This window comes from Microtus ochrogaster, linkage group LG2 (assembly GCF_000317375.1).
Source record: "Microtus ochrogaster isolate Prairie Vole_2 linkage group LG2, MicOch1.0, whole genome shotgun sequence".
In the NCBI taxonomy this organism is placed as follows: domain Eukaryota; kingdom Metazoa; phylum Chordata; class Mammalia; order Rodentia; family Cricetidae; genus Microtus; species Microtus ochrogaster.
This window is the reverse complement of record NC_022028.1, coordinates 41334815-41353063: the sequence shown is the minus strand read 5'-3', so window position 1 is coordinate 41353063 and position 18249 is coordinate 41334815. Positions and strand designations below refer to the sequence as shown.

Below are 18249 nucleotides of genomic sequence, written 5' to 3'. Positions count from 1 at the left end.
AGAACAAACAATGCATGTCCCTTTGCACAGCGGTATTTCTCCCCACTGCCTTCTAGCTGAAACCTTAGCTGGATCACACACGTTATCCACAGCAGAAGGTGGGTCGTTCCTTTAGGATAGAATCTCAGCTTTCTCCGACTATCTTGCTCATCGCTCTGACTCAGAATTAACCTTCATTCCAAGGTCATTACCAAACATGCTCAGCAAATATTTACTGACTGTGGACGAGCAGGATCCAGGCACATAGGTGCCTCCCAGCGCGCCATAGGGCTGTACAGTCAGGCCAGTCATGCGATCATAAAGCTTCCTTTCTCCTCATTTCAGTTGCCTTTCTTTCCTTACTCCTGTTTCTGATCCTTAGCTCCTCTTTGACACAGCAGCAGCTCCCTTCCCTCGGGTGCTTTCCTTCAACACTGCCCAGCTCTGTCCAGGGATGGTAACGGCTGGACGGGGATCCATGCCCCCTGGTCACATGTGATCCCTGACCACTTGGGCTGTGGCTATCATGACTGAAGATCAGATCTTTAAATTGTACCACATTTAACTAACACACTTGGGTTGAAAGACCCACAGGTGACAGGCGGCTACGCCATCCGTTAGTGTCTTTTCCGGACATGCGGCTTCACTGACATAATTTGAGAAGCCCTGGGAGGCCCCACTCCTTACACTTTCTAGACCATGCCTTTCTTCAAAGCAGGGCCGGCATGCCGTGGTCCACAAAAGCTAAGCCCTAACTGGACTATAAGTAGGCAAACGTTTCAAAGCTTTTAAAGAGAGGTTACGTATTTGTGATCCAGATTTCCAAATCTAAGATTTGTGGATCGTCCTCTAGCATGGTCTCCTTGTTTGTCTGTGAGTGACAGCTGCAGAGCAGAGCTCAGACCGGTGCTAGCCATAGAAATGCTTCAAATTCTGATTCCTAAGGATCGGCCCAGACCAGACCTGCTTCCTGCCATCAGGAAGATGGACCCAGGGAATCTACCAAGCAACACTCTGACTCCCTGACTCATCCCAGCACACTCAGGACCAGAGAGTACTGAGTATTTACCTAAGGGGGTCTAGAAAGCCTGTTGCTTTTTTCTTTTCTTCTCTCTCTCTCTGGTTTTTTTTTTTTTTTTTTTTTTTTTCGAGACAGGGTTTCTCTGTGGTTTTGGAGCCTGTCCTGGAACTCCCTTTGTAGACCAGGGGTCAGAGAGATTATTTGTAGCCATCATTGAAACCTAAGTGTTAGATGCAGGGCCTGTTAGGAAAACATGCTGGCTTGGGCTAAAATGTTACTGGGGTGTCTAGGACAGCTCAAACAAACAGCCCCCAGCAAACAAACCACACTATTTTTCTTTAGACCTAACAAAACCTTTTCAGTTTTGTCATGCACTCTACAAAATGTATTGAGAGAGGAATTCCTTTAGCATCCAATCATTATTACATAAGATTCCTTTTTGTAGATTGGTTTTCTTTTTTTTTTTTCCTTTCCCAATCATAACTGATTTCCTAAAGCTGAGCAGGAAAATGAATTTTTTTTTTTTTTTAAAAAGCACATTGCAGGCCAGCACAGCACAGCACAAATGCCAAAGTAAATAAAAATGGGAACATGGGTCAGGGACAGGCAGAGAAACACCACAAAAGCGCCACATCTTCTTACCTGATCTTGGGACTATTTTAAAGTATTTTTAGAAAAAAAAAAAAAAGTAAAACCAGGAGAAACAGAATGTAAAAAAGAAAATCAGACAGGGGAAAAAAAAAGAAAAAAACAAATGTTATGATTGAATGAATCATACACTGAATGTCCCTTTAAATGTTACACTCAGAATAACCGACTTGATAATGCTCTAATGATATGCTGTAAGGACATTAAAATATTAATTCTTTAAAAATAAAACTATAAAAATATGCCTTAAGAAATACTTGCCTCTGAGCATAACATGAGCCACCAATATGAAAAAGATGACTTACATATAACAGCAACAGATAACGGCAGAGTCAAAATCAGAGACAAGAAATCCTTAAAATTATCTTAAGACAAAAAAAAAATGACAACAGGTGATATTTAGATTTCATAGCTCACTGGAAGCGAGTGGTTAGAATTTTCTAATATTCATAAAAGTGTGATGAGGGGGGCAAAAGCAGCTCACTATAGAAGTATAAGTGGTACCCAACTCTACACAAAAGACAAAAGTCAAGACCCTTGAAGGTATTCAGACATTTCTATTTCTTAGACTATGTGATTGAAACAGTGCACATTTTAAAAGTCTCTCTTTCTCTCTCTCTTTGTTGCTGACACGTGCTCCTATCAGGTTTGCACGCCTTTTAGGGCCCGTTTATAAAGAAAAAACATCTACTAAGCTATCCGAGGTTCTATTTTTAAAAGGCAAACTGGAAGAAAAGGCAACGCAGCGTCTAAAATGTTCTCACCAACCGCACTGGGAACAAACCCCAAGGTTTACTCTGTGGGCAGTGCCATTTACCATTAGACAATGAAACTTTTTACAGCGGATTCCTAAACTATAGGAAAATGTCCTCGGGGCTCTCGCTTAGAAAGTTTAATTATTAGCTTTAAAATAACTTTGACAGTCAGCAAACATTGCAGCTGAGCCACACCAGGGGGAAAGAATTCCCAGCCTTTTGGACAAGGTCCTTTTTCCTTCACACAGTGAGTGACTCGGGAGTCAAGGCTTCCCTGCTTCAGCTGTAAGGGCTGAATTATCCCCATTGCTGTCTGGGACTCTTGATAAGTCACTGTTACACTCCGAACAGGCCGTTGACTAACATAGTAACGGCAAAACCTCAACTGTCTACGCATGCAGGCAGTTTTAAGTTTTTTTTTTTGTTTTTTTTGTTTTTATCATCAAGGGTGCTGCCGATCAACCACGAATTAATTTTTCACTAGCAAAGTATACCAAATAATCCATATACATTTTTTTTTTATCTGAACTAGAAATCTCTTCCACTATGGAGGGAAATACTTTGGAAACATGCCACTTTGACTGGCTTTCCCATCTGTCAGGGAGCTCAGCTGGTAGCATGCTGGGAGTCGGTTGCAGAGGGGGGGAAGGAACAAACGACCGATGTGTTCTGTCACACAAGACTACGCACAGCCAGCGACAAGGAAATAGCAGAGCATAGACGTTTGCACTGAGCACGGTCCACGAAATTCACATGGCATCCAAAGAGCATGTTCTGGAGTCATGAGGAAGATGGGCATGGTGCTGGCTCATGATGGATCGTGGTTGTTGCAAGTAAACTTTGGGGAGGGGGCAAGGGGGGATAATCAAGTACCTGGCAGACCGGGCTCCGAGACTGAAGCCCACATAACCCTCCGCTGGCAGGGAGTCATCGCCCAGTTCCTTAAGGTCTTGTGGCCCAAGATACTTGTCAGTGTCCCCTGTGATGGCATCTTCACCTGCGGATGGAGAGTAAGTCACGGTCAGAAGCCCTCCCTCTTGACTCTGGAGCAATTATGGAGACAGCGGCCGCTCATGATCTCATCGCCTTCCCTGGCACCCCAGTAGTTTTGTTTATTTGTTTGTTTTTTTTAATGCCATCCAGGAAGAAACAGTAAAGGAAGAGGTTAGTTCACAATTGTAGGGGCCAACTGAAGTAGTGAACCCAGCTAGGGTTAATGATCAATGGTAAGCATGACCCCTGACCCCTCCCTGCCGCACCCCTACCCTCTAGGTTCAGTTAATTACAGAGAAGGAGCTTATCTATCAGGGGAGTTTTCCTCATACCACCCATGATGAGAGCAACTTGTTTGAATGAACACAGCTTACAAAATAAGGCCTGTGTCTCTAACACTGTCCTTATAAAACGAGAGAAGGAAATGGCTTTATTTAGTCACGCTTTTGCTTGTGTGTGTCGGCATAAGCGTGCCCCGGTGCACCTGTGGAGTTCCAGAGGACAACCTGTGGGAGCCAGCGCTTTCCTTCCACTCTGTGGATTCTGGCGATCAAACTCAGCCAGGCTTGGCAAGTACTTTTTACCAGCTGAGCTTGCTCACCTGCCCGGGAAAGAGGTGCTTTTGTTGTTGTTGAAACCAGCTTTCTCTCTAGGATTTCGGTTTAGGGCATATCGTCTCTAAGTTCTGTAAATTCATGGTAGGAGCAGTAATTGCTTGCCTGGGAGACCTCGAAGCACATTAGCTTTGAGTTCTTTCTAAACCTATCAGATTCACGAACCAGCCCGGCTGTTCCCACAAAGCAACTCTGCCTTCTACAGAGGTGAGGTGTCCGCTCCTGCAGCCGGAAAGGGGGATCATAGAAGTGCGCCCTGACTAGCCCCACAAAGAGTTAATGCAAGCAAACCACTCTTACGAGCTCTGGGCTCTGTGTGCCTAGTGAGCTCAGGCAGAAAACCACATTCCAAGAGCAACGGGGCAGGTTTTTCAATCGTCTTCTGCCCTCTGGGAAGTTTCCCATCCCTCCCAAAGTATAGCCCAGGCGGCGGAAAGTTCCCTCTACAAGGGCAAACCCTGTCTCTTCTTAAAACTACTTTGATTCCTTTCTGAGATACAAGCTGGCTGGCGCAAAGAGATCCCAAAAGTGTATATGCTAAGTTTTCCCAGAGGTAAGCGATTGGACGGCCCGGTTCCTCCATTCAATACAGCTTACAATCTCCATTCATTTCAACCACGGGAACTTAACTTTTAAGCAGCCAATCCGATCTTGAAACACACTGGCGACTACTGGGTATTTTTTCCCCCCAAATATGAAGACTAAAAGATTGTCTTTCTGCTGCTACTCAAGACCACACTCCTGTAAGTGAGAATTTGCAGGGGGGATATTTGCAACATCTCTCCGTCAGAAACCAATCCAGCACACCGCCAAGCAGGAATGAAAGAAAGAGCTTTCTTACTGTGTGGCAAAGCCATTTCCACCACGCTGTGTTGAGGAGTACTTCCTGGAGGCTTCCAGGAATTCCTTAAGCAGAGGTTTAGAGAGAGCCGTCCACACCAGCCCCAATCCACACCAGCCTGAACAAGCCCTTCCCCGGGCAGATCTGTCTTCACCGGGGCTGCGGAGCTTCCCTCAGCCTCTCCGTCTGCTCGCAGGCAACTGGGCAACTGTACATCGTTCCTCACGTTTTAGACTCCGAAGATTTTTTTCAAAAAAAATTTCAGACAGAAACATTCAAAAAATTTCATGTGGCAACACTTAATAGCGACGAACATCCCTCTGATCACTCCGCAGACATCCTTTCAAAGTGCCTTCTGATTGGATTAAGACCGCTCTGGCAAGCCTCTTGCAGGACCCAATAGTGACATAAACACAAGCCCAGGAGTTATTTGTATGTAAATATGAGGACTGCCTGGGTGTAGACTTTCAGTAACTTGATACCAGTGCCTGCCCAAGCGGCTGAGACCCTCGCAAGACTTGAAGTGAGCCCAGAGCACTGGGTATAATTGGAAGCCCCGGTAGATGGGCTCTCCTCAAATATGAATGAAGAAACGGCCAAGCCAGGTAGAGGAAAAACAAACACTGAAAGAAAACAAAGAATGGGCCGGAGCAGGAGTGGCTGGGAGCTGCAGGCAAACTTTCAACTTTGTTCTCAGCTGGGAACACGGGAGCCTCTGTTATTTATGGTCCCTGTCAGGTGGACGGAGGGCAGGAAAGAAGGGAGGGCCTGCCCTCTGGGTGGAGATTGGGAAACTGTGAGGCCAGGGAAGCAGCTGTGGCACCAGAGTTCCCAGGGACTCCACAGATCAAACACACAGGCACAGAGCAACAGGGGAGTACCCAGAGAGAGAATTGGGAAAGAAGAGGGGCTGCGAGGCAAAGAGGCAGCCTGGGGAAGCAACTACCATTGTATGGAAGTCTGGGCAAGGTTCTTGCAATGCTTGAATATGCTCAGAGGGTCTCTGTTTACTGGTTCTCACTCCTGGCGGGGGCGAGGAGATCACAGGAGAGCGGGGTGACGGGGTGATGATAGTGGCTAGAGAAGTCTAGGCAACCAGGAAGAGAAGACCGGGCCTAGGAGGTGACCCTGACACCTGAAGCCTCTGAAGATGGCTCTCCTCTGAAATGCGGACCTCTCTCCTAGGGGGGGAAGCATCCTGTTTATGGGGGCAGTGGGTGAATAGAGAGCTAGACCTCTGCAGGTTCCACTGGGGTGTGCCTGAGAGGCCATTTCAATTGCACCCCCTAACATACACAAGAGAATAGCTGGGTGGTTAGTATAGGACGTTAGCAAAGGCCTTTGAAACCTAAGTCAGCTGTGCCAAGCTTGTCTGTTTAGTTATGTAAGTTTTTTTTGTATTTATTTTTTATCAGTTTTTATGCGTGTACAAAGCAATATAATCATACCTACCTACCCATTTCCCTATTCCAATACCTCGCTGTCCCTCTCACGACATTGTATCCTCCTGTTTTTTTTTAAACCCACAGAATCCAATCAACGCTGCCCATAACTACAAGTGTATGCAACCTTCCAGTGGGGCAAGAGCAACCTACATGTGACCACACCCCCAGAGAAAAGTGCCCCTCCCTCCACCAGCTGCTACCTTCTGCCAATAGTTTTTCAGTTAGGGGTGGAGCCTCATGAGCCCTCCCCCATCCACCTAATAAATACAGAGACTTGAATCTGTAGAGGTGAGGGGAGTGAGGAACATTGCTGTCTCAGGATCATGAATGAGTGAAGGAATATGATTTATCAACGTTAAGATGATCTGTTCCAATCTGCTCAGCCTGGCTGCAACCAACAGGATACATACCTACAGGAGCAAGAGGGAAGCCATTGACAGGGTTCACACACTGAAAATGGGAGGGGAGGCCAGGCTTCAGGGAGAGAAATGTCTGAGTGCTAGCCTGGTGTTTTGGTTGTTTGTTTGTTTTTTCATATCTAAAAACTACAAGCTGGCCAGTTTAGCTTTCAACTCAAGCTTGCTTCCCTCACGGCCTGGGATATGGATCGCCCTCCCCCACTCCATGCACTCCCCCCCTCCCACGCAGCACACAGTACCCTTCTACACAGCCCTGCTCACCCATCAGGGAGTTCCTTAATCTCTGCAGATCCCTAAACTCTGAGACTTTGAATCTTTCCAGGGTATCTGCTCTTCCCCACGTGACTAGTGTCTCCCTCCCTCCCTTTCTACTTGCATCTGAGAAGGGCAGGGTGTTCCTCGCCAGGGTTTCCTGGGCCTATGCCTAGCCTCTCACATGGCCTGGTGGGGTCAATTGGATGGATTGCATATTTGAGGGGCCCTCTAGATAGTGTTGGAACTGATGACTGATACTGAGTGAAGAGACTGGTTGTGTTTTTATTTTTTCAAATCTGCATACTACGGTGATTTGACCCTTTCTGGGATTAAGGTTGATGAAGGGCAAGCATAGTCTATAGACACAGGTCTTTAGATTTTTTTCCAGGATGGGTTGCTATTAAATCACAAAAAAAAAAAAAAAAAAAAAAAAAATCCCAGGGTAGGGTGAGGGTGGGAACTGTGGATACTGATCATATTGATCAAAGAAGAATCAAAACGCCATGACCTTCTGGGCAGTGGTGGCACATACCTTTAATCTCATCACTCAGGAGACAGAGGCCAGCCTGGTCTACAGAGCTAGCTCCAGGACAGCCAGGGCTACGCAGAGAAACCCTATCTAGAAAAACAAAAGCAAGCTAACAAACAAAAACGATGACCTGCATGACGGCAAACATGTCCTCACAATTTAGCACAGTACAAGCATTCCTTACAAAATGCAGAACTTACTAATTGAAGTAAAGCTATTTTCTTCTAATGTGGTCCGTAGAGGAGGTGTTCTGGGTGCAGATTTGAGCTCTAGCATTTATGACCAGAAAGCAGTTACCTTGTCATTCCACGGCTCTTGAGTCATGGTTTGAACCGACACAAATGATGACTCTACTTAGAACTTTGTTACAATGTCCTGGAAAGTGGATTAAAAGTTTGGACCAAAAGAGCACTGAACCCTAGGACCTTGAGTGGGTAACAGGTTCTCCCCCTGGGCCCAGCTATTTGTGCCTATGAATGTACAGAGTCATCATTTAAATTGCTACTGTCTACACTGGTCAAGGCAAAATCAACGGGCTCAGCACAGGCGTTCCATGGGCATCACACGGAATAAATGATTAAACGGCAACAACAAAACGGATCCTCCCACCTTCCCATGCAAAACACTCGGTAATTATCATCTAGCACAAAGCACTGTTATTCTGAGGTTAGGATTGACTGTGTTAAACGGTGTGACCGATCCTAATCCCCTTTTGATAGCACAAAATTGCCTAGCAGCAGCTGCTTAGCAACAGGTTCAAGTATTTCTAAGCTAGCAGAGGTGATAGTCTTAGTTTAATATTTATATACTGCCGTCAATATTTATATTATAAAAACTAAAGATCTTGACACTGAAGTACTGTTGTAAATATGTATAAAACACCAAAGGCCCTAAAATTCCACTTCCTAAGAAGTACAAAGTGCATGGGTCCACACTTGATGGATAGCTTGATAGTGGAGGATAGGAGGATTGATAACTGGGTAGTCGTGATATAAAGAGTCATGACTATGTTTTGGCAAGGAGGCCATTCGTCTCTCTAGTTACCCTCCCAACCCCACCTCCAATGAACTCTACTGTTCCCTGCCTAAGCCCATGTACAAGGCCCTTGCTTGAATCTGATTGGTCAGAGTTTTGAAAAGCAAGTTCCAGGGAAAGTAATTGTCCAGGATCCCCAGGTTTTAGATTTAAAACAAACAAACAAATAAATAAACAAACAAAAAACATGCAGGTTCTCAGTGAGCCTCTTAGAAATGTTTGTCTGTCCCTAGCCAGTATTATATAAGAAATGGGATTAACACTAAGCCAATATTGTATAAAGAAGCTTGAGGTTTATGTGAAGTGAGGCAGAGGTTGTGGGGAGGAAGAGAAGGAGAGGAGAGGGGCAGAGAAAGGAAGAGAGAAAAAGAGAGAGGCAGAGAAGGAGTGTGTGTATGTGTGTGTGTGGTAGGGGGAGTAAAGACAAGGAAGGGAAGAGAGAGAGAGAGACAGGAGAGAGAAAGGGCAGGAGGCAGCAATTGCCATCTCGATAGCCTAGCTGAAGAACCAGACATTGACTGACCCAGCCTTGCACACCTGGTCATGTGACTCCTGCTTCAGGACTGCTTTCTGATGCCATCTCCTGAAAGCTGGCAAGCCCACAGGATGATTGAGATCATGCTTTAAGACACCGGGTGTAAAGAGAGGTGGTTTACTCTGTAATAGCTGACCGAAGTGGAAACAAGAAACAAAGTCCAGAGGTCACATGCTGCTTGCCCAATGTGTCCCTGGCCAGCTCTTTAGCTCTGTATCTCAGCACTGTTCACAGGATGAGAACAGACAAAGATCTCAAGCAAGCGGTGTGGCCAGTTCCATTAGTTGGGCTTCCATCACGTACTACTTGCTTTATGCCTTTCTCAACTTTGATTTTTGGGCGCCATTGTTCTTACTATTAATCTGTTTCTGTTGGTAGTCTACCAGAACTCAGGGAAAAGTTTTCAAGAGAATCCAAACCTCAAAAGAACCTTAATCCCTCAAGGAGCCACACCACGTAATAAAAATGCCACTGGGGGCATTTCACTGGATTCCCAGCCAGCCCCGTCCCACCCCACCCCCCACACTGTGTCTGAACGGAAAGTAGAATCCTCACACTACAGAGGGCTACACGTAGAGTTGTCGACTCTGTCTACCTGGAAAACCAGATAGACTAGCTTTGGAAACAAGGAGAGAAAGGAAACAAATGTGTTCAAAGATTTCTGGGGCTGTGGCGGGACAAACAGCCGCATCTTTATCTCCCTGCGGCTCCCAGTCAGTGGTCCACGCTCAGCCTAACCTCTTTCCTGTCTTCATGGTGCCTCCCGTGACCCTTTCTACACTGTGGGAAGAAACAGTTTTGGGCCTGATGTGGGAATGAATTTTCTTGACCTAGACTTGATCTCTCTTTTCTTCCCCGCCCCTCCTCTCCTCTGTTTTCTTTCCTCTCCTTCCCGTCATCCCGTCTTCTCTCTTTGCTTTCCCTCTTCTTCCAGCCCTCCCCTTTCTTCCCCAGCCTCTCTCTACACGTTACTTTCCTGTAATCTTTTCCGCCTTGAGCTCACCACCACAAAACTCATTTGTTGCTTTTCTAGGGACTCAGAGTTCTTTCTCTATCTGCTCAGAGCCCTAAGTCCTGGAGAAACTCCCTCAAAATAGCTCAATCAAACGATAGTAAGATATTTTGCTCGGAAGGGCTTACTTCTTGTCTTGGGAAATGCAGAATGTGTCCCCCCCCTCCCCCACGCACACACAAGAGGATGCGCTTTGTAACATTAAAAGGTGAAATAGCACAAAACCCCTTGGAGTAAATAATAGCCCCAAGGCTCCAAATGACGTGAGATTGAAAGCAGCCAGAGGAGGAATCAAGAGAGGTGTAATTTCCACAGCCCAGTGATTAGCCAGGAGTTAACTGCTCTACAACAGACACTTACTTCCCGTCAACCTTAGAGGCTTCAGTTGACTGAAAGGCTTTAAAATACCCTTCCTGAGCACAGACAGGAGAGACGATGAGAACTGTGGAAGAGTGAACCTTTCCACCCTTATCAGTCTTCACCTCAGGCCAGGAGCGCACGATTGGATCGCGAGAATCAACACCCCTATTTATTGAGCATCTGCTGTGTTTTGGGCTTTGTGTTTGGTGCTTTGGGTATTAACTCATTTAATTCTCTCCGCCTCCTGTCGCTACTTCAGGAGCAGTTTGCAACAATGGAGTAAGAGATCTGAGACCCCCGAGGAATTGAGAAAGATGGGCTTTCAAAGGCTGGAGACCGGGCTGTGGAGACCTGGTGCTGATGCTGCCAGCGTGCTGTGGAAACTCAAAGTCCACCGAGCAAGTACTGCTGACGGTGGAGATGAGCAAAGCTCTCTGAAGGCAGAGGGTGTCTGCTGGGCTCCCTCTCTGGTTCCCAGCTGCCCAGCACAGCGTGGGTGCTCAATAAATGTCTGGAATGATTGGCAGATCAGTTATAACCTCAGAAGAAGAGACTACAGCACCAGAGTCAAGAGGGGGGTGGGAGACTTACTTTTCACCAAAAACGTCTGTACATTGGGAATTTTGAACCATGAGCATTTATCACCTAGTCAAAAAAAAAAATGAATAAAGTCAACAGAATGAAAACAAGACACAGGGAATGCAGGTCAATCGTATAGGCTGTGTGTTGCATCCACCGCAAACACATACAGGACATGCCCAAGCCAGCCAGGTAGGCTTCAGGGTAGACCGTCATGTGTACCAGTGGACACCCGTCAAACATGGGGAGGAAGCTCCTCCTCCCCGCTGGCTTTTGTAAGAAATGGGACACACAGAGAAAGAACACAGGAAGACAGAGACTCACATCCACATGTCACTTTGAAAGCTGTGCCTTCAACGCGTAGAATGCATAGGGGGAGATTTGAAAGTCTGCACCAGCAACAAACTCCCAGATGACTCTGGTACCTGCGGGCCCAGAACTCAGTTGTGAACCCTTAAGTTTAAGGAACTTTACCATTTGCCTTTTTTTTTTTCTGTAAATTGTACCATTTTAGCCATTTGCCCGGCCTGTGGTTTTGTCCAATTAGGTCTCTTTCCTAGGTGGGGATTCTAGAATCACAGACGCACTAACTTGGGAAACAGTTTTTCCTTAACAGAGAGTGCTTCTTACTGTTTAGGCACCAGGTTTCCACACAGGCAGCAGGCTCTTCCTGGCAGGCTGTGATGGTACTGGTCTGTGAACTACATGGAATATTCAGGTGGCAGAGCCAACTATTGTCTCCAGTAGTCAGTCTCCAGGGAAGAGGACCAAGACGCAGATCAGGGTACAAATACCGCACCGCAGCTGTTTGGAGTTGTCCCCCAATAGCCTGAATACACTTTATATCACGTGTACCGCACACCCCACTGGTTCTTAATAAAAGACTTGTTTTTATTTATGTGTGTATGCCACTCTATGCACGTGTAAGGATATCCCCAGAATCTAAAGGAGGACACTGGATCCCCGGGAGTGGGCAAACCAGGTGGGTGTGAGCCGTAGGCTGTGAGTGGTAGGGACTGAATTCAGATCCTATGGTAGTTTGAAAGAAAATGGCGCCCAAAGGGAGTGGTACTATTGGGAGGTGTGGCTTTGTTGGAGGCAGTACTTCACTAGAAAGGTGGGCTTTGAGGTCTCATGTTTGTTCAGGCCACGCCCAGTGTTTTAGACCACTTCCTGTTGCCTGTAAGTCATGATGTGAGAACTCTCAGCTCCTCCTCTAGCACCACATCTGCCTGCATGCTGCCTTGCTTCCCACCGTGATGATAATGGACTATAGATGCTCATGTGATGCTTCCCTTTATCCTCTGTTCCTTTCATCCTTAAGGATAAAGAAAGTAAGAGTAGGAAGGGAGCCTAGTGTGGTAGTGCCCACCTTTAACCCCAGCACTCAAAGGCAGAGGTAGGCAGATCTCTGTGAGTGCAACATCAGCTTGGTCTATAAGAGCTAGTTCCAGATCCACCAAATAGACATAGTAAGATCTTGTTGCAAAACAAAATACACACAAACAAACCCAACACACACGGACACAGACACACACAGCCACACACACACAGCACAGGAAGGGAAGATAGGACCCAGATGCATCCAATTCTATTGCAGCTATGTGACAGTGAATGAGAAGTTACTTAGACTCCAGATCCATCTTTCCTTTTGTTCTTCAGTTTGAAGCTAGAATCCATGTCCACACAAGCGAGGTTACTGTATTCAGAGATTAGAGAGAGGATATGAGGGGAAGGGAGGTGGGTGGAGTTTGTACTTCCTGCTCCATGTGGTGTCTCTGTGTTCCAGGCCCTTCGGGAAGGCAATACCATCAAGCACACTATTTGAGGGCCCTGTGGCAAAGGTCAGAGGCACAGTTAGAAGCTGAAGGTGGGGAGCCTGAGTGTCTCTGCCTCTCGCTGTTTCTCCACCTGTCCCCTCTCCTACAGATGAGCAAAAGGTAGGGACTCTCCTTGCACATATGACCTCCAGCATGGGCCATGAAAGCATAAACTAAGCAAGCAGTGGAATACGGTACCTTTTCACTGTCTATCTTAAAACGGGACAATTACCGGCGGAATGAGTAGTGGGCTTAACAGGTGATTTAAGAAGCCTGAGGAACTGTGCCAGCATCAGGGATGCATGGGCCCTGGGAGAGAAACCACCCATTGCACTTTCCTTCTCCCTGGACCTTGCCTTAAGATTCTGGCTTTGCAGGAGGCCAAAGAGGAAGAATGGGGTCTGGCTGGCCAAGTTCACACCCCTCTGAAACAATAAATTGCCATTACCTCATGGAACAAATGATTCTGTAAAGGTGACCAATTTTCTTTTTTAAAGCGCACAAAGTCAACCCAATTCTTTGCTTGTAAGATTTCTCTTTCTTGTGGCTGGGATGTGTTTCTTCTTAAAAACCCACATAGCAGTTCACTGCTCCCAAAGCCAGGCTATGGAGTGTCTAAAGTCAGCATACATGACTCAGCGCTGGAAGCTGTCCAGGTGGAGCCGTGAGAATGTCCCCATGATCTTGCTGGGGTTAATAAACAAACACATCCCAGAAGGGAAGAAAGGATTCAGTGTCTCTCCCACAGAGAGGTTGAAAGAGAAAGTTGAGTCAGATGCTGTCATTTTCTCATGGCTTCAATGCTGAACCTGGATGTAGTAATTTCCCTTGGTTACCTCCGTTAGGACTAGATGTCATGCTGACTTGGGAGCATAAATGCCTAAGCTGAAGATGGCATACAGACAGAAGAGAGTGTTAAGGTCACTCCCCTATTCCCACTACGTCAAATCTATGCCACTCGTAAAGACGATCGGACAGTGAACTAGCTGCCAGCTACAAACACACTCGGCCAAGTCAGGACAGGAAGGCTGGCTGCTGGTTGCTAAGCTTCATGTAGCGGCATCATGCCAACTAGTTCGGCTCCTGCGTGGGTATATCCTCAAGAGTACAAATGCCTGTATGTATAAAGATGTGCATGTATGTAACCTAGGCGACAGGCGTCAATATCATTCCACAGAGGCCGTCCACTTTTGGGTTCCTTTTTGGATAAAGGTCTCTCATTGGTTCCAAACTTACTGATTCGGCTAGATCGGCTGGCCAGCAAGCCCACTCCTTCTAGATTCTTCCCTCTATCGCTGACCATACCGTAGCATCCTTCTTCCTCCTCTAAGGCAGTAGGTGTAGAATTTTCGAGAATTGACTTTCTTTCTGAGCCCTGTCCTGAGGACCTCATCTAGGCCACTGTCTGGCATAACCACCCAGCTGCCACTTCTGTCTGCCAGACTCTCAGCACAGTTGTAAGTAATTTGGGTACTCGGAATATCTGTGCCCTCTCTTCCCCTTCTACCTCCCCTACAACCTCTGCTTGTCCAAATTTAATCCATTCTTTGACATGCTTTTCAAGGTCCTTCAGAGGCTGTTAGTAATTTCTTGAATTTCCTTACCAATCCCATGATCTCCTCTTGTATGATGCCTCACTGAGCAAGGAGCCTCAGTCTGAGAGACCTCAATTCAAATGCCAGCTTTCTGAATGGTGCAAAGCTGTGGAAATACCATACACCTTCTGAGTGGGATGCTAAGGATAAGTTAGAAGTCATAACACTTTCCATGCAGGCTCTAATTGTGACTAAATATAACTTGGGGTAATAACAGTAATAAGAATTATACCCTGAAGGTACTTTGAGAGAATTAAACATGACAATGTAAATAACTGGTACTCAAAGAGATTTTACTACATGCAGATTTGAGCCTAAACCTCACACTGAAAACCTAAATGACCCATGTACTCAGGGGTTTCCAGCTATATGACCACACCAAAGCCACATTATAGCTTGAGTATGAAGGCTTTGGATATCAGCCAGACTTGAGTGTGCTTTTAATCAAAATGTTCCTTGCCTGGAACCTGGGCAGGGGCTGTGACAAATTTATGTGAAGTGAAGGCAGGAGATGCCTCTAATCCCAAACACGGGCAGCTGTGGTGGGGACTTCAGATGGCAATGGTGACTGGCACAGGTCTACTCCTGTAGAGCAGGCTGTCCAGTTGGAAAGAAATAAACAAAATGAATCACACGTTAGAAAATTACAGGCTGTGGGTGAAATCTAGCCTCCTGCCTATTTCTATAAATACTTTCAGCCACGCCTGGGTGAGCGGGCTAAGTTTCTGGGTGCTTGTGTGAGGGAAGTAAATAGGATGGGGCCCAGACAGCTGATCTCTGAAAATCTTTATCACCGACCATTTACAGAATGACCCTACTGTGCCCCAGAAACAAATGACTTATAATAACCCAGCTATAAGAACCATGAAGGGTTCAGGAAAAAAAAACAACGCAATGGAGGGCAAGTAGGGAGAGGCCTCTGTAGACCATGGTTAGAGACTGAATCTAAGCACAGGGAACGCTGGGATGTCTGTGTTATCTGTTTGTACCTGCATTATCTTTTGGGCTATGCTTGTATTATGAGGAAGCAGCGGCTACTTTTACCGTGACGTACAGCACTCTACAGGTGGGTTCATAAGACACAAAGTGCACACCAGCCCACTGCCGTCCAATAAAACCACCCAGGGGAAGAAACAGATCATTAACTTCTCCACTCTGTTATCCACGCCCACCTTTGCCCCTCACCATATCTCAGCCCATTTTCCCTTGTCATAGAGACCGTTTGCTTTAAAATAGCCTCTTCCCTCGCTATTTTCTTTTTCTGTTGTTGTTTTGGCTTTTATTTTGAGACAGGGCTTTGCTATGTAGCCCAGGCTGGCCAGGAACTCAGGGTCCCTCCTGCCTCTGTCTTCTGAGTATATATACAGGTATATAAATGTGTGTTGCCATGTTCAGCATTTTCTTGCCTTTTCATCATCATCATCATCATCATCATCATCATCATCATCATCATCATCATCATCATCATCATCATCATCTCACTCTGTAATTCTGCAATACTAGCATATTGTCACCTATTACTTTTGGTTTTGTCTTGTTTTGTTTGTGGCTTCTGTTGCCCTTGTTTAACCTACAACTCCACAGTTGTAGCCATAGGTCTATACTCTACCATGGTATACACCTACGGAGACACCTTTACAGAAAACTCCTTTGCAATAGCTTCAAGCTGGAAAGAATCCACATTGCCATCAATGGGAGAGCAGAGAACCTAATTGTGGAGATTCTAAGTACTGTGTGGAATATCGCACAAGCATGCCAGTGACCAAATTACAATAATCCAACAGCAGGAACGAAAGCAAAGCTCACTATAAGCACAGGAGCATGGGGAGTGGAATAAATGATACACCTATGGGGAGATGGGGGAAGGGAATAAGTGAGGCACCTTCAGAGTTGTAAGGACTTCTCTAGAAGCTGGGCAGACAGCTGAGTCTAAGGAGGAAGAATGCAAATTGACGGCTGCACAGGAGACCCTTGCTGGATCCCTCCAGAGAGATGCCCCTGGGACCGTGGCCATAGAGGGGGAGAAGACAGAAGTGACAGGCACCATGGATGCAGAAGTGGGGCAGGTGTGAGTTCCTGGTGGATTGGATAGGTCTCTACTTCCTGTTCTTGACCATGTACCTTGGCCTGAACGGTCCTTGAACTGAGACAGTCTCAAGGAGAGCTGTTTCTATTGTCATGAGATTTTTTTAAAAAAATATTATTGCTCCTGATTTGGACCTTAGGGTTGTAGTCTGGTGCGTGGAGGGATATGGGAGGCGGTGGCGGGGAAGAGACAGAAATCTTTAATAAATAAATAAATTAAAGAAATATTATTGCTTTGTGATATCATAACCTTTCCCACAGGTGCATGTGGGCAGTGTGTATGTGTGTGCTGTGTGTGAATGTGTGTGTCTATGTAGACCAGACTGGCCTCAAACTTGAATTCACAAAGATTCACCTGCCTCTGCCTCCTAAGTACTGGAATTAGCTTTATTGTATCTAAATCTCATTTCTTGTTGGTAACTAATTCTACCACATACGAACTTAATTTTTATTTTTTTCTTTCAGTGTTTTCTGTCTGCATTCAATTCCAGCAGAGATTTCATAGCTCACTCAAAAAAAAAATTTTTTTTTCAAGACAGGGTTTCTCTGTGTAACCTTGGCTGTCCTGGAACTCTCTCTATAGACCAGACTGGCCTTGACCTGCCTCTGCCTGCTAAGGGCTGGAATTACAGGCATGCACCTCCACCACCCAGCTAGCTCACTCAAAATGTAAGTGACTTCAGGTTAGATCATCCTTCCTCACAAGACTGTGGCCTGCCTGACCTGGATCAGCTCCTCTGCACACTGCTGTCTGGTTTCTGTTTTCCATGGCTTGACTCCATTTCCCATCGTGTGACATCTATTGTTCTTTAAAAAAGGCCATTAGACTCCAGCCCACTAGGATTCTGCAAGCTAAAATAACATGTGCACTTTGTTTCCCAATTTATAAAAATACACACATTATAGGAATTTACAATTGAAGTCCAAACTGAGCCAGAATTACTATGGGGCTCCACCCCTCCCCCACATCACCTCCATGACTAGTGCACCCCTCTGACTATTTTCCCCCACCCCACACCACTCCCTCTGACCACTCCAACTCCACCCCACTCCACCCCCTCTGACTGCCCCACTCACCCCCACACCACCCCCTCTAACCTCTCCAACCTCACCCCTCTCTACCTTCTCTGACTGCTCCATCTCCCCACACCCTCACCGCTCCACTCCACCCCCACCCCATCCCCTCTGACCTCTCCAACCCCACCCAAACCAGAAAACACCTTGGACCTTGATCTTGACGTCAACTTTTTTCCTTCCTTCTATCCTGCCCCCGTCTTCCTCTCTCCTCCTCTTTCTCCCTCTTCTCCCATCTCCTTTTGCCTTTTCCCCCTTGTTCCTTTTTCCTCTTCCTCTGGTCTCTTCCTCTCCTCATATCTTTCTTTGTCAATTACAAGCCCATTTGTAAAATGTAAGAATTTGGGTAGCAACAGAATAAAGCTAATGATTTGTGCTCACGTATGCAGTGGATATCGGGGAGGGTTGTAGGCGGCAGGAGACTGTCCCTTTCCCCTCTGCAGAGCTCACGCCCTGGGGCTCCCCATTCTAGAAGAGGCTTCTCTGGCTTCTGTTTAGGTCTGGTTCTGTTTATGTTTTGGTCCTTGTTCTCTGTATCTCTGCTCCATTGTCCTCCTGGGGCAGTAAGTGACAGCACTGTCTAGACTGCCTGCCTGCTTCTCTCTCTCTCTCTCTCTCTCTCTCTCTCTCTCTCTCTCTCTCTCTCTCTCTCTCT

General features: G+C 46.3%; 1 protein-coding gene across 1 annotated transcript in view; it reads right to left on the bottom strand.

Moving 5' to 3' along the window:
* Ank3 (ankyrin 3) overlaps window positions 1-18249 on the bottom strand; it is a 299577-nt gene that overhangs the window by 91078 nt on the left and 190250 nt on the right. The window contains exon 23 of the mRNA XM_026785393.1: window positions 3277-3400. Within this exon, the coding sequence (XP_026641194.1) occupies window positions 3277-3400 (124 nt within the window). The remainder of the gene's footprint in view (window positions 1-3276; window positions 3401-18249) is intronic.